The sequence below is a fragment of the Lactuca sativa genome, chromosome 9, assembly GCF_002870075.4.
Source record: "Lactuca sativa cultivar Salinas chromosome 9, Lsat_Salinas_v11, whole genome shotgun sequence".
NCBI lineage: Eukaryota > Viridiplantae > Streptophyta > Magnoliopsida > Asterales > Asteraceae > Lactuca > Lactuca sativa.
In genome coordinates this window covers 30,272,696-30,289,914 of record NC_056631.2, presented here as the reverse complement: position 1 = coordinate 30,289,914, position 17,219 = coordinate 30,272,696, and the positions used below count along the sequence as shown (strand labels likewise).

Here is a 17,219-nt window from a genome sequence, read left to right as displayed (position 1 = left end):
GTACACAACGTACGCCTAACGTACTAAGTCTTTGGCAAAAATCACAAAAATGCCACTTTGGACCATTTATGCAATCTTTCTCATGTACAAGGGTTAGAATGCAATATTTCTTCATACATCAGGTTAAAATTGAAAATACCTCATCATCGGGATGTTACACCTTAGAGGTAGTTGGTATTGTTTGATCTCCGCTCTCCATAAGGAGAATGAGGCTCTTTAATATTGAAAGTTGTGTTGGTTAACGTATGTTAAACATAGCTTTTTATACTGAAACGAGAATTCAAAAAAAAAAACATAAAATGATCAATAGTGACTCCTTTTAAGTTAGGCACGGTCTTGACCTCAGCCGTGGATCCCCTTGGGATCGACCTTGGCCTTTGGATCCCTTGGATTAGTCTAGTGACAGATCTAGGATTTAGATAGGTTGGGGGCACAAAGATATTCAAATACAATACTTTTTTTTTTGTTTGGTCAAGTCAAATGGTTCATGATATACTATTACTAATTACCAATGTTGTAAAAATCTCGAGTAGGTTCCGATTAATTTCTGATTAATCCTAGGTGGTACCCGACTGACTAGAAGGTGCCTAGCGATTAATCTATGCCTATAAAATGAACAAACAGTAGCAAACGATGAAATTTTATCAATTTGAAAAAGTTCTATCTCAATATAAATTATTTGATGAATGATTTGTGTTGTATTATTCATATTAACCTATTTTGTTATGATATTAGTGTTAGTTAAGAACTTTAATATTAGTCATATTTAAATTTTGAAACTTGAACTAATTAGCAATTTGTGGTTCCCGCTTAATCTTTCGATTAATCCCTTAACCCCAGTCCACCGACTAGCTAACGTCGAACGTTTTTTACAACCTTGCTAATTACTAATTATAAATTATAGAAAATATACAAAACTCATTTTATTTTGAGTTGGGAACAACAGTTAAATAAAAACCAAATTTAAGGATGTTTATGGGAAAATTTCAAAAAATGGTTTAAAATTGTAATTGTGAATAAAGTTTATGGTAAAATTACAAATTTATCGCTTGTTGGAGGCATCTCCGCACACTAAGCTTTTCTTGTGTCCACCTTGGTTTCGGTCTCGGTGTTGGCTAGTCTTGGGCTCGACTTCGGTCATGGCCACGCTTGATTATGATTTGTGTCTGCGAAAGTTGAGTGTGATATGTGTGATCTGATTATTTATTTTTTATGTTGAAATTAATATGATTTGGTTTTTGATTATTTTTCAACAAAATGTAAAAAAGTTATTCAAAATATAAATGTACAATTTATTAAGATTTAAGACTAACGTATGGTGTATAGCCTTTATTTTTGTATATTGCTCAAATATAATAATAATAATATATAAAAGAAGGATAAGCATGTAAATTTTTAGCAATAATTTTGCAGATAATCTAAAACTGGTATTTGATTCATAACCAAAAGGTCCAAAAAGGAGCACAAATCCTTAGAAATATATCTCCAAGGAGGATGATTGGATTAAAAACGATAAAAGAGGGTAAAATACGTAGATCTATGCAAATGGTACAAAGTGTGGTTAATGGAAGCCCTGGGAGCAGAAACCGATTTCCTTCGAAACAGGTTGATTTTCTTACTTTCTCGTCAGGTAGAAAGAATCACAAACATTTTACGTCAAATCGAACCCCTAGTTTTTTCTTCTTCTTCCCCCCTTTAACACCGATTCAATATTTATGCTTCTTTGGATATCATTAATTTGTTTGGTTGTTGACATGGATTTATGATTACGAGGTAATTTTTTATATGCATTTCGGAGTTTCATGTATATTGCGTTTCTCTGCTTAATTGGTTATGGGAGCATAAATTTTAGTCATTTTCCTTAGAAGAATCGTCACTAGGTTTTTCCATTTTCATGCAACTATTTTACAATCTTTCTCCATTATGCAGGAATTCTTTTGTGTAAAATCATAGACACGAGAATCTTGTTGGCTGAAAATATAGACAGAGAGCATATACATATTGTTGGATTATTATGCCCACAGTTTAAATGTTCACTTGCTGTGGAGGTGCCAAAGAGGACACCGTTCACGATTCACCTGCAAGTAATAACAATGCAGCACCACCTCGAGGACCCCCTTCTGGAAGAGTAGGAGGAGGTAATTTCCTTTTCTTACATTACATTATGGGGACAAAATATGTACCTTTTTATAGGGTTTAACGTGAAAAGGTGAAAAGATTATGCATAATTATGAATTATGATGGTTGTTGTAGGAAGTACAAGAGGAGAGCCAAGGGCTAGTGGAGCAGGAAGAAGTGGGGCTCCTCCGAAAATCCTACCCATTGAAACACCAACATTGTCGTTGGATGAGCTCAATAAAATGACTGATAATTTTGGTTCCAGGGCTTTGATTGGAGAAGGTGCTTACTGTCAGGTTTTCCATGGAAAGCTAAGCGACGGCCAAGAAGTAGTAGTAAAGAAGCTCGATGCCAGCTCATCATCAGAGCTTGACACTGATTTCACAGACCAGGTAATCTTTCATTTCATGTCATATCATTTTTTTCAATGTGTTTTATCATCAGTGCTTGACTCTGATTTCACAGACCAGGTAATCTTTCATTTCATGTCATATCATTTTTTTCAATGTGTTTTATCATCAGTGCTTGACTCTGATTTCACAGACCATGTAATCTGTCATGTCATGTAAGTAATAAACTAAACAAACTCCTTCTTGTGTTTGGAAGAAACAAAACTAAATCAAACAGAAAAAAAGGAATAAGTTTATTGTTAACAAAGTTAAACTAAATAGAAGCACTGAAATTGCATTAACAAAACAAACAACTACAACTATTTATACTAATTAAGATAGTATTCTACCAAACTCTAAATCTAAAAGATGAACTCAATAAAATAGAAACCTTATCAAACTCTAAAACAATAAAATAAAACTTAAATATGGAACTTTCCTAAAATGCCCTTGCTTTAATATCCGATTAACCCAACAATCACCCCCTTAATCGGATTTGTCATACGAGCCACTCGTTGTTCAAAACAATGCCGATTCCTCTTCAATTAGACTCACTTCTTCTTTTTCCCATTTAGGACACTCGTTTTTATAGTGACCAAGCTCACCACATTTGTAACATCTAACGTGACTTTTATCCAGGACACGTTCATTACCATCTCGACTTCTCCCGGACCCCCGACCTCTTCCCCGGTCACATCCAAAGTCATCCCGATTTGAACGTCCATTGCCACAATACTTACAAACATGTGATTTTTCCTCAATAGCCAACAATAACCCACCTTGAATGTCCTCCACTTTCTCGGTTCCTCTTATACGCTCCTCATATGCCTTCAATCTACCACCCGCTTCATCGAATAACATTGAATCCAACTCGAAACATTGCTCTATTGAAGCTACGATTTGAAGAAACGACTTAGGGATTAAACCTACTAACCTTTTTACCAAATCACCTTCTTCAAGCTCATATCCAAGACTCTTTGCTTTTGAAGCTAAATCGGATAATTTTGTCACAAAATCATTGACCGTTTCACCCTCCTTCATGCGCAAACTTCCAAGCTCTCTCTTTAACGTTGCAAGTCGAGCCGTTCTCACCCGATCCACTCCCAAATACCGTGTTTTCAGCCCATCCCACACTTTCGTTGGTTCGGTGTAACTTGCCATTTGCAACACCATGTCTTCGGGTATCGCTTGAAACAAAAAGGCAAGAACTTGTTTTGACTTCTTTTGATCCGATGCTTCACCTAACGCCTTTGGTTCGACCGTCTCCCATATGCCGTGTGCATCCATAATCGACTTGACTTTGACTGCCCATACCAAATAATTCGTTGGAGTCAAAACCAGAACTTGATACGTCATCGAACCTCCTTCTTTAACCAACGACATCATTTTCTCCTTAACCCCGACTTCTTTAATCAAACATGTTCCGAGAGCACTCTTCCACCAGACAACAAGACAAGGTCACGACCACCTTTACCGTCTTCCGTCACCCGCAAAACGAACTAAATCAAAACAACCTGCTTTGACGTCTTCCCGTCCGTTTATTTCGCGCCTCTGGTTAGTCTCTCACAAGCCCGATTAAAAGAAACCGGGGTTGATTGTAATTAACCTCGAATCAAACCCCTTTCAACGAAACCGCTCTGATACCAAGTGTAAGTAATAAACTAAACAAATTCCTTCTTGTGTTTGGAAGAAACAAAACTAAATGAAACAGAAAAAAAAGAGAACAAGTTTCTTGCTAACAAAGTTAAACCGAATAGAAGCACTGAAATCGCATTAACAAAACAAACAAAAACAACTATTTATACTAATTAAGATAGTATCCTATTCAAACTCTAAATCTAAAAGATGAACTCAATAAAATAGAAACCTTATCAAACTCTAAAACAATAAAATAAAACTTAAATATGGAACTTTCCTAAAATGCCCTTGCTTTAATATCCAATTAACCCAACAGTCATATCAATTCCAATTTCACTTCCAATTTCCAATGATTAATCTTTGAAAGATTTATTAATTTGTCACATCAGGTTTCACTAACCTTTATTTAACAACCTAGCTATTATTAAAACCCTTCTCTACTAGATTAACATTTTCAAAAAAAATTCTTTTAAAACTTAACTGATTTAGAGTAAATTACATGAATGGTTCCTGTAGTTTAGTCTAATTTGCACGCTTGGTTTCTAACTTATTTTTTTTAACTCTGAAGGTCCTTACTGTTTGTTTTTGGTGCACACTTGGTCCCTATCTGACCTAAAAAGACTATTATGCCCTTATTACTTTCATTTTTAATCAGTTTTATTACTTGTGTATTTCTTTTTTAATTTATTATTAATCTAGAAATTACACACAATCCATTTATCCTCATTACTATTTCATCCAGGTTTCTTTCTTTTTAGAGTAAAACGCCATCGGAAAACAAAAACCACGTCGAATCCATTCAAACCAAAAATTAGATCTAAAATCAAAATTGGATATCAAATCCAAAATAGAAATTAAAACTAAAATCTAAACTAGAATCGGTTCATTAAAGCCGGACATTCAATCTAATCAAACTAGAATAAAAAACACACATTTGGTTTGAATATATTTCTGATATGATTTGTGGTCAAAACTAGGAAAATAAATATGGATCTGACAGGTTCATCACTGAAGCTCGAGTAGTAGAGACGGTGTCATTGTTAGTGAATAAAGATGCAGAGGTTACAAAAGGTGTAGGAGGTCGATTTGAAGATCAAAACCAAAAGCCTTGGTGAGGGTGCAATAGCATGTTACAGAGGTCAGATTAGTGAAGTTGCCTTCATCACTAGTTACGGTGAAGGACGATGGCAGACGTTAGATAAGAGAAAACAAAATGAGATTTGTTGGAGTCATTGACATCTCTATCAGTATCCTCAACAATAGACTCCTTTCCATTACCATTCTCATTCACTTTTGTACGCATACATGGGTCATAAAGGGGAAACCTAGATGAACTCTTTTTTCAAAATTGCCCACCTCTATCTTTGGAGGTCGTAGATAAAGGTTAGGTGTGTCCATGCTTCCACCACCATTGGTAATCAATGGAGATCGATGATGACCTGGCGGAGTCATCCAAGGAATTAGAGTCATTTGAATATGGCTTGATCATCGTTGAACTATATCTTCGATTCCTGTAACATGGTTGTTGGCAGCAGATTTCATGCTTCCACCACCATTGGTAATCAATGGAGATTGATGATGAACTGGCGGAGTCATCCAAGGAATTAGAGTCATTTGAATATGGCTTGATCATCGTTGAACTATATCTTCGATACCTGCAACATGGTTGTTGGCGGTAGCAGATTTCATGCTTCCACCATCATTGGTAATCAATGGAGATCGATGATGACCTGACGGAGTCATCCAAGGAATTAGAGTCATTTGAATATGGCTTGATCATCGTTGAACTATATCTTCGATACCTGCAACATGGTTGTTGGCGGTAAAAGATTTCGATTCATGCAACAAGATTGCCGACGATTTTTGATCGATTTAGGACTGAGTTTAGAGAAGAGGGAGGTCTTTCATTTTAGGGAAGAGAAACGTATAGAAGATAAAGTGAGCTTTAGGGGTGGTTAAACATTTTTTTAATAAAAAGAAATAATAAAGGACAATATAGTCTTTTTATGTTTGGTAGAGACTAAACGCGCAATAAAAACATACTATAGAGACCATCCGAGTTAAAAAGATAAGTTAGGACCAAACGAACAAAGTAGCCTAAACCACAGGGACCATTCGTGTAATTTACTCATTGATTTATCATCATCTATCTTAGATATTTTTTAAGGGTTATTGTCACTGTAGACCAACAATCATTCGTATATTAATTTAAATGGCCCCTCATGACTTTTTTTTTGGCCTTTGAAGGGTACAAATTCATGTTTTTAGGGTTTAAAAGTCCTTCTGAAAAAACTAAAGGGGTCACATGGTGAACCCCTTCCTAATTTACAGGTTTAAAGTTAAAAAATGCCACCTCATCAGACAGGACCCTTATCAATTAAGATCTCTCTCTTGCTCTCTCTCATCCCCACACCACCGGAAAGCCCTGATCCCCCGTTTCCTTCCACCGATGACTGCCTCTATTATTCCATTTACCCTTTGTTCCAACACCGCCACTAATCCACCATCATCTGCCACCAGAATCGTCCACCATGTTTAAGAAAAAAGATTCCAGATCTGGTTTAGGATTTTAAGCTATCGAACCAGTTAAATCTGTTATTCCTTTGTAAAGCTCTTCGAGGGTACATGGAAGATTAGCTCATTCGACTCGGAACCAAATGATTTCCAATATGATATATGGACCAACGCTCCTACAAGTGTTCTTCAACGAAAATATACTTTCCTAAGATTAATGGGTTTAAGCTCTGACGAAAACGATAAGATTTTGTGTAACAATGCAGTTGACGATGACGTGGTGATATGGGAAATCGAAATCGAAGATAGAATTATGCAGACTAATGGAGTTGTGTTGAGAGCCCTCATTAAAGAAGATGAATACATCACCGCCACCGTCTCTACTAGAAAAGGATGAACCACCGCTTTCGTCACTTCCTCCAAATGAATTACTATAAAACTTGATGCCTCTCGTACTGGACAGATCTACATTGCTTCCCACTCACCTTAACCTCGAATGTGTGAAAGTTTCATCGTCACATAGTAAAAGGGTTTGTCTGATTTGAAAGATTTAATTAATACAAGAGATTTGTTTCTTGAGCTCTATTCTTTCATCACTTTAAATGGCAAATCTGTGTTCACAAATTGAAAAAGTATTAAGGGAAATGGATTTGATTTCCAAAGGCGTCAATCAAATTGTGGGTTCGTAAATTACCTAAAGAACAAACTGGATGTTTGAAGCATCCATTTGGTGCATAGAAAATGACCTGAACGATTGAATTTGGAGGAGGAGAGAGAAGTGAAAAGACAAGCAAGTCACAGATTTGAAGACGATTTTCTTTAATGAACTTGACCCATCTATCCATGAAGTAGTATATGTCTTTGAATTTACATATTTGATACTCCATTCAACAATAGATTTGTTCTTGAGAACAACTGTTGCTCTCTTGTTGTTGTCCTTTTCCAAATACTTCTCGGCAAAAGCAGGGGGCAATGGCTGCAAAATATGATGAATAACTAAAGATCTGTGTGATGAGAAACAACAAAAATGGTGTTATATATATATATATATATATATATATATATATATATATATATATATATATATATATATGTATGTTTGTATGTATGTATGTATGTATGTATGTATGGGTTCACAAGGGTAGTCATCAGAGTCGTTGGTTAATATCTTGAAGAAGGAAGCTTCATATATCTCCATATTTGAAATTAATCTTTGATCACTATATATAATAAAACAAGTTATGTACAACTCAAAGAATCTCTAGTACATATGCTTTATGAGTTTCGAGGGTTTTTCTTCCAATAAATCGATACGAATATTCGGGCTGATAATCGAAATGCGCGGACATAATACAACTCACCTCATGAAATGGAGGTGACGAACGGAGAGGAACCAGGCAAGCATCAATATATGTGTGTGTGTGTGTGAGAGAGAGAGAGAGAGAGATAGAGAGAGAGGTTGTTGCAGTTGACTAAATGGGTGTAATAACTCTTGGGTTACGTGCCAACGATGACTCGACTCACTATCGAGTCATTATTGACTTGCGTAGTTGACAGTTGACAAGGCAGTGTAACCTTCAAAAATGGGTAAATGTACGAATAAATTGGTAAAACAAAAGTTTGTACTCTTCAAATGCAAAAAAAAAAAATCACAAGAGACCATTTAAACCAATATATATAATATTGTTGGGTTACTGTGATAATAAACTTTTTTTTTTTTTTTTAAAGCATCTTTATCTAGTTTGTTGTTTTCTTTAAGCAAATGTCACGCTTTTAAGAAAGAGATATCACTTGACATTAGCATTTAAATAAATAAAAAGACTAAAATACGGTATATTTTAAAAAAATAGATCTAATAGTATATTTGCAATGTTTTTCAATATTTGATATTTGTGTCATTTTGATTGTTTTTAATTAAATCCAATGATATAATTTTCTAAAAATTATATTCATTTTTACTTTGTGTATTTACTAAAATTGATTAACTAATTAATCAAAATATTATAAAGATTTAACATGTTACTATAAATAGGAATTTAGATGAAATGTTATTAAATGTATGTGCAAACTACACACGATACATAAGTACAATGACCATTTAGAATTTTATAAGTGGTTGGAGGGACCTCTAAAAAAGCATAAATGGTTAAAAACATTCGAATTTGTTTTCCAAATAGGAAAAAGCTTTAGGAAAAGCTACCATATGCTCTAATGCTAAGTGCTAACTATATTTCGAATGAGTAGTGATATGGTCCATGGTATCTATAGTATGAATGTGACTCATACATTAATCTTGGTAAAAAGAAAACAAAAAAGAAGACAAGAGAGATTCATATTCATATATTTGCTGATGTATACAGTTATCGATAGCTTCAAGACTTAAAAACGAATGTTTTGTCGAGTTGCTTGGTTATTGCTTGGAGGATAACAACCGAATCTTGGTATATCAGTATGCAACCATGGGTTCTTTGCATGATATATTACATGGTACGTACACAAAACAAAAATAAACTTTCCATATATACCCTTTTCACCTTTTACTTCCATTTTCAAATTTCGCGATCCATTTTTTTTTCCGGGTTGATAGGTAGAAAGAGTGTACAAGGGGCTGCACCGGGTCCCCCTCTCACTTGGATCCAAAGAGTTAAAATTGCTTATGGAGCAGCAAGAGGTTTAGAGTATTTGCATGAAAAAGTTCAACCTCCTATCATTCATCGTGATATTCGCTCAAGCAATATTCTTGTATTTGATGATTTTCTATCCAAAATAGCCGATTTCAACTTGAGCAATCCTTCTGACACTGCAGCTCACTTGCACTCCACAAGAGTTTTGGGAACTTTTGGCTACCATGCTCCAGAGTGAGTAGTCTTGCTTTCATTTTCCATATGCATTTTAAAAGAATAAGGTTTTCATATACATTTTAGCATTTTTTTTTGTCAAACAAAGAGATGATGATGGCATTGGGTTGTTAATATTATCAATGGTTTTGATGTAGGTATGCGATGACCGGGCAAATAAGTCAAAAGAGTGATGTTTATAGTTTTGGGGTTGTTCTTTTAGAACTTTTAACCGGAAGGAAACCGGTGGATCATACATTGCCCAAAGGAGAACAAAGTCTTGTCACTTGGGTGTGTCTTGTTGCTAGTGATCCTTCTAAGCGTCTCTTTCACATAAAAATGTTATAATTTCCTTTATGTGAGAGGGAAAATCTTTTTTATTTTCACCATTTTAATTATCGATTTACCCATTTGGCTATTTTCTATAACGATACATCATTTATATTATTTTGACCACTGAAAAAAACAATTTTCCTTGTATCATGTTTTGACATTAAGGCAAAGTATACAAACACAATGTATTTTCATCATTTTTCGGTTTGGTTGCTAAACTATTATTATAACAATTATAAAAAAGATAATAGTTTAGTGACTAAATTATAAAATTGTGAAAGTATGTGTGTTTTTCTGTATTTTGCCATTTTCCAAAACCCGACAACCGAGAAAAATATTTGTTTGTTTTTATTTATTCTAAAATGTCAAAAAAAAGTATAATGGTTTGGCCATTAAAGAACAAGTGTTTTTTATTTTCTCATATAGGATATCACTTATCTACCAACTTAATAATTTATGAGATTCCTTTACTTTTGTCTTTGTTGAAGTATCTTTAACAAATAACCAAACATTTTTATTAAACCAAATTGTACATTGATATTTTCTTGGAATTCCTTGCCATACATCAAAGAATTTATATGCACGCATGCTCATATTGTTTATAATGTGGTTAAATATCGCAACAGGCAACTCCAAGATTGAGTGAGGATAAAGTAAAGCAATGTGTTGATCCAAAATTAAATGATGATTACCCTCCCAAAGCTGTTGCCAAGGTCTAACCCATATTATTCTCCTTCTTGAAATTAAAACTTTTAAGTCTGTGAGTGTATATATTAATATATGCTTTCTCATATAGAAGATAATGCATTCTACAGTTACCTGAATCATGATTGGAATGTGATTAGTGTCACACATAGGATTGCTTGTTTGTTACAGATGACATGAATGAATATAGTAAACTGTCTGTGCAAAAGACGTGAATGCCCCCTCATACTGAATCCTGAAGATAGTAAGTACACTAATTTTGGTTATCTTGGTACTCAGTTGGCAGCAGTGGCGGCACTTTGTATCCAATATGAGGCAGATTTCCGGCCAAATATGACAATTGTTGTGAAGGCTTTGCGGCCTCTTGTCAATGCTAGAACATCAACAGCACGCACAGAGTCTCAGGCTAATTAGCATAGCAACAAGGCATGAATGACCAGATGTGTTCATTTGAATCCCATATTTATACCAAAACCAAAGTATGACAATGGTCCAAAAAAAAAAAAAAAAAAAACTAACACTGGTAAGTTATAAGTACTAAAGGAGTTTATCTAGATTCTTTAATTAGGATTAAAAATATTGTTTTTTTCTTTGTTGACAGCATCCGATGTTGATGGATACTATAGTCAGCCTGGCATATGTGAAACCTTGGGGGTGCTACTTGATGCATGAAGTAATGCTACTCAGCTTGAGAGCCTGTATATGTGATGTATATGAATTAATTAATGTAATCAAGATGTAGAATAGAAATAAGCATTGAAAAACAAATGTAATGGCAACCAACACACATTTTACTTGAAAAACAAAAATATATGGCAGAACTTCTTATGCATACTCCTTAATTTATGTGAGAGTAAATTAGGGGTGATAATCACTACAAGAAACGAAGGTATTAGCGGCGACAGGTGTCGCCACGAAAGATAGGGATTGTCGTCGCAAAAGGTATTACCGGTGACATGTTGCTGCAAAAAGGTCGCCGCTAATGCTTCGTCACAAATGCGTGTCTGGTTGCCGCTAATACTATTATGTCGCCGCTGATAGCCACCTGTCGCCGCTAATGTGCCGTCGCCACTAATAGGTTTGGGCTGCCGCTAAACGCGTCGCCGCTAAAATAATTTTCATTTTTTTTTGTTTATTTGACATTAAAATTATAAAAGACAATATAACATGTATAAAAGTTGCTACAACTTTACAAAAATATTAACCCAAAATATTAATCCATACACAGCCAATCCAAAATATTGATCCATACACAACCAATTCAAAATATTCTTCCAAACAAAGTGCAACGTATCCAAAATATTATTCCAAACAAAACAATTCATAAAATCCAGAAAAAATAGTTACTCGTCCTCATCACTCCTATCATGTCCTTCATTATTATTTGGTGGTGGTAATGAGCGAAACCACTCTTCCAATGCTGCAGAACAGGCTGAGTCCTTTAGTATCGTTTACAGCATTTCCAACTACAAAGAAAACAATATATATTACCAACATATCATAATAGCATTGTACTTTCCCAAAATTACCAAAATAAAAAAAATGCCAACATAACTAACTATAACCAACATATCATTATAGCATTCTACTTTCGAAATACACTTAAACATACATCATACACAATATATACATTATAGCATTGTACTTTTTTTCATTTTTCCATAATAGCAATGTACTTTCCAAAAAATTACTAAACTACACAATACCAACATATCAAATTATAACCAAACTACATAATACACAATATTGCATTATACTTTTTTTTTTTTTTTTTTTTTTTTCATTTTTCCATTATAGCAGTGTACTTTCCAAAAAATTACCAAACTATAAAATACCAACATATCAAACTATAACCAAACTACATGATACAAAATATTACATATGTATTATAACATTGTACCTTTTTTTCATTTTTCCATTATAGCATTGTACTTTCCAAAATTACCAAACTACAAAATATCAACATATCAAACCATAACCAACATATCATTATAGCATTCTACTTTCCATTATAGCATTGTACTATATACTAAACAAACAATTACCAACATATCATTATAGCATACTACTTTTTTTTTTTCGTTTTCCATTATAATATTATACTTTTCAACTTAAACTAACAATTACCTGTGATTGTGGTGGTTCTTGTGTCATCGGTTGTTCCTGATCATACATAGACACAACCGTAGGAGGTTTACGCTTAATGCCTCGTATATGTTCGCGTCAAATACCCAATATTCTTTTAAAACATTTTCTTATATCACTTGGTGTTAGACCGCTTGCTGCAGAAGAAGCTTGGGTTTGTTGATTGATCTCCTGGAGTAAAACATTATGTATTTTCAAAAAATGATAAACATCATAAAAAATAGATTACTAAATACCTTTGATGATGTAAACACTTATATGAAAATACAAATTAACTACTTACGTATTGTTGCTCGACTGTAGGACTATAAAATACCCCTTGTCGACTGGAATTAGCCATACGAAATGCTTCGATTCGAGTGATATCATATTTAACATTAAAAAATTAGGTTAATTATAATTTAAATAAACAGTTAAATATATCGTAACTTACTTCTTTGAAACATGCATTGCTATATAATCTCGACCCCCATCCGTTTACAACTTGTTGTTTTGCACAGACTTCTTTGTTTGACGCCGAACGCCTTAAAAATTCGGATGTTTGAAAATGTCCGATTGCCTTCACCCAATTTTCATGTGACATACCTTTGGGGGGTTGTTTAATGCCATCTGCAGGCCCCCGGTTAGCTTAAAATAAGAATGAGCTTTACTTTTTCGGCCTCGGTAATTAAATTTTTGCAAGACTCGAATCAATGCTCCGCAACAATTGAGCACGCTCCGGATTCAAGTTAACCTTATCCAAATCAAACTTATTCTACAAATACAAAAAATTAGTTAATTAAATAATAATCACAACTAAACTTAGAATATTATCTAAGTTACATTTAGATGCACAACTGTTGCATTCCTTAAAGCGTGGAAAACATTTTCCTAACCAGATATGCTGAAAGGGATGTTGTTCCACATATACCTTCCAATTTCATGTGTAAACCAATTAGCAGGTTTCCTGATAGGGGAATATGTGATCTCCCTATTGAAATCCAAATCCACGGTCTTTCCCTTGTTTGCCCGTATCCACTTTCCTATCTCGATGTTTTTTGATAAGCATCCTCCTTTTTTTTGGAAGCTCGGTTGAAAAAATACAATTAAAAATATTAGTCACGATAACTTATAATAAATTAATAAAAATAGCTATCATCTTGTTCGTGCTGACCGCGATCAAAGTCTACTGGAGGTGGTGGATCCCCGACTCCATCACCTTCATGTCCAAGGCCTATAACATCAGCCATCATGGCAAAGAGTATCGCCCAAGTAAACCTCATTTGTAGCCTATAAAATTACAAGATGTACAATATAGAAATACAATATGAATAAAAGTTAGTTACCCTTCAAAATTATAAGATATACAATATAGACAAACAATATAAATAAACGTTAGACTTTAAATAAAATTTCTATTACAAAAAAACATTTGATTTTTTTAATCAGAATCTCCATCATATACTTCAATGTCTTCTTCATCAGTATCATAATCAGAATCGTCATCATCTGTCACAACTAGGAATTTTGATGCCTTGTAAACATTGAACAATGATAACAAATGTGAACCAACAATGTGAAAGCATGTATGATGCTTATTCAATAACAACAAAACTTCCATCAAACACTTTATACAAGCACATCAAATAGTCAACAAAGGATTGGAAACCCTAAAAATCCCGATTTAAGTCCATTTTGGACTAGGATTTCCTTATTGGGCCTAATGGACCAATAAGCTTCCAATTTGACTACTTTGGGCTTAGAACTCTTATATGGGCTCTAATTTGGACCCACTTTCATTTATTTTAACATTTTGGGCCATATTGGGCCTAGAATGAAATAAAATACACTAATGGACCTTATTGGGCCATAACAAAACTAAATAGCCCTAATGGGCCATAAAGCTCATACTTTGATGAATTTTGGGCAGTGAATTACCCTAAAAGGGCCAATGGGCCGAAAATCATTAACTTGGCTCCAAAATCTAGGTTTAAACACAAAAGGCCCAAACATTCTATTCTTCCTACTCTCTCTCGGCCTAACTACAAAAGAAAGGGGAGGAGTTGACTTTTGGTGCCACCTCACAATTATACATGGGGTATCCATGCACTCTTCTCATGTTCCCATGCATGGTCACTTCAACACTCTCTCTTCTCTCTCTTATCTATCCTCGGCCGAGAGCAAGGGAAAACACACTCACACAAAACACTTAAATCTCTCTCCAAGTCTTCAAGAACATCTTCTCACTTCTCCTTCAAAACTTTTGAGATTTAAGAGCTTTTCAAGGAGGATTTTCCACAAAATTCATCATATAAGGTAAGTTGATGTTTAATCTATGATCTAAAAACTTCATTTCATCAAAAACCTCTTCCTAATCTATTCAAACTCATGATCACCGTCTTAGAAGCCTCTAAGTTCGAGATCTTCCAAGAAGGCTTGCTAGGATCGAATCTTCTTCATTTCTCTCTTCAAAAACCGAACCCACAACTCAAGGTGAGCTTCATACCCCTCTCTTTTTGGTTTTTATATGTTTTATGGGGGAGAATACAAGAAAATGTGTAGATCTATGTGTATGTGTATGCTATGTATGATTTTATGCATGTATGTGTGATTTTATGTGTTTTTGTGATGAATATGTAACAAAAAGGGAAGATATCTCGAGATCTAAGAAATAAGAAGGAAATCAAACATGATCTAATTTATTTTACACTAAAAAAGTCAAGAATAATAACTTATAAGATTGTGATAAACATATTTCACCACAAAACTCATTTTTGGGCTTAAATTGTCAAATATACAAAAGTTGGGTTAAAAGTTGCCAAATAACGGTTTCTTAACGGTCAAAAGAGTCAAAACAGTTACAATAATTGTTTTTATGAACATTATGATCTTCAAAGGACTAAAAATGTAAATAGTAGCTTAATGGGCTAAATTTTGGGCCTTACGGCCCAATAAGCCCAAAAATTGCGAAAATATAACATTTAAAAGGGTTGAAATGGTAAAATCTTCAAAAATGGGGATGAAAAGTGTAACAAAACTATTTCAAGGGTTAAAAATGATTTTCATTTCCAAAAAGGATAAAAAATGTAAAGTTTTTAGATTTTGGGCTAAAATTGTAAAAATAGCAAAAAGTTGGGCTTCAACTAGAAAATACCATTCTGAAAGGGGTTGAAACTGTCAAAAAAATAAGTTTTGAGTTAAAAATACGTTTTTGACAAATCTATGATGCAAAAGTGTCAAGAAAATGTTTTAAGGGCCTAAAATGACTTTTCTTTTATATTAAGGACTACATTTGTTATTTTATAAAAAGAAAGGGGCTGAAAAGGTCAAACCACTATTTTTAAACCAATTATTTTATTTATAGAATATTGAGTCAAAAATAGTAATCTACGGCTTACAAAAATCGAAAGACAAATACACGTATAACTCCAAATATCGTTATAAACAAATTGATCGGTCTCGAGTCGATACAAAACAACAATCGTTAAATCGAACTCTCCAGTAGATATGCGATACCTAAGACAAGTAAACATTTGACACTTGGGCTTCAAAGTTTCAAATCATGCTTGTTGGACCTTGCAAGTCCATTAACATGATCTTTGGGCCCAAGGGATAATGATTATATGTTATTGGGCCTTCTATGACCCAATTCCATATAAAGGGACCTTCAATGACTCTCAAGTGCTATTGGGCCCTAGTGATCCAATCGTATTGCCAGCAAGGTCAAAGTAATCAAATGCGAGATGGGCCAACGAGTCTTTCGCATCCCCGACAACCTAAAGTGAACTCACGGAAGTAGCAGGACTTTGTACTCCTCTTCTCCTCGTTTGCTAGGCTTATGAGTAATCAAAGTAAACATATTTAGGTTGTTAATCGATAATAATCAAGGTTGTTTGGATTAAGTGAGTGATAACGGGCGACGCCTCTAAGGATCGTTCGTAGTCGGTAGTTATAACTCGTCATTATCAATGCATGATTATAACGAATCACGACCCGAAATTAATCCAACACCTCCTAGTAATCAAGGAAGAGTAAACAATAATCATTCGTTGTAGCGGTATAGAAACTTGTAAACAAGTATGTCATGCGTTATCGGAAAACATCGAGTTTTCCGGGGAAGTTCAACATTGTGCACTTGTATGGGTATTACAAAGTTTTTCAATTATACATGTGTTGAAATCATTATGCCTATATTTACGGATCTTCACACCTTTTTTTTTTTTTTTTTTTTTTTTTTTTTTTTTTTTATAAACAATGGTCTTTTTCGGATTTTCTGGGTTTTACAAACTACATAAATCATTTTATCACAACATTGCTTATGAACTCACCAACATTCCATATGTTGACCGTTTTTCAAAATAACTTGTATTCTCAGGTAACAGGTAAGCCGAGAAATAAGTACCAAGTATGTTAGTGTGTTTTGTTATTGAAAACTATTAAACGGTTTATGTATGGGTTTGTAACGTTAAAACAATGTACTTGATAGGGGTGTCAAAAAAACTAGAACCCGATTAACCCGACCGGACCCTAACCCGTATAAGGTAGTTAGGGTCAGGTTCAA

At 34.2% G+C, this 17,219-nt stretch overlaps 1 protein-coding gene across 1 annotated transcript; it reads left to right on the top strand.

Annotated features, from left to right (window-relative positions):
* The first annotated feature begins 2,029 nt into the window (after positions 1-2,029).
* On the top strand, positions 2,030-11,032 carry LOC111878654 (probable protein kinase At2g41970). The gene is made up of 7 exons (XM_023875169.3): positions 2,030-2,138; positions 2,254-2,510; positions 9,020-9,146; positions 9,247-9,517; positions 9,655-9,787; positions 10,456-10,542; positions 10,814-11,032. The coding sequence occupies exons 1-7, from the start codon at positions 2,030-2,032 to the stop codon at positions 10,946-10,948; spliced, it is 1,119 nt and encodes a 372-aa protein (XP_023730937.1). The 3' UTR covers positions 10,949-11,032.
* Positions 11,033-17,219: the final 6,187 nt, after the last annotated feature.

Coding starts and splice junctions, on each gene's coding strand:
- LOC111878654 (XM_023875169.3), top strand. CDS start 2,030: ATGTTCACTTGCTGTGGAGGTGCCAAAGAGGACACCGTTCACGATTCA. Junction 9,147..9,246: donor TTTGCATGATATATTACATG/GTACGTACACAA, acceptor CCGGGTTGATAG/GTAGAAAGAGTGTACAAGGG. Junction 9,518..9,654: donor TTTGGCTACCATGCTCCAGA/GTGAGTAGTCTT, acceptor GTTTTGATGTAG/GTATGCGATGACCGGGCAAA.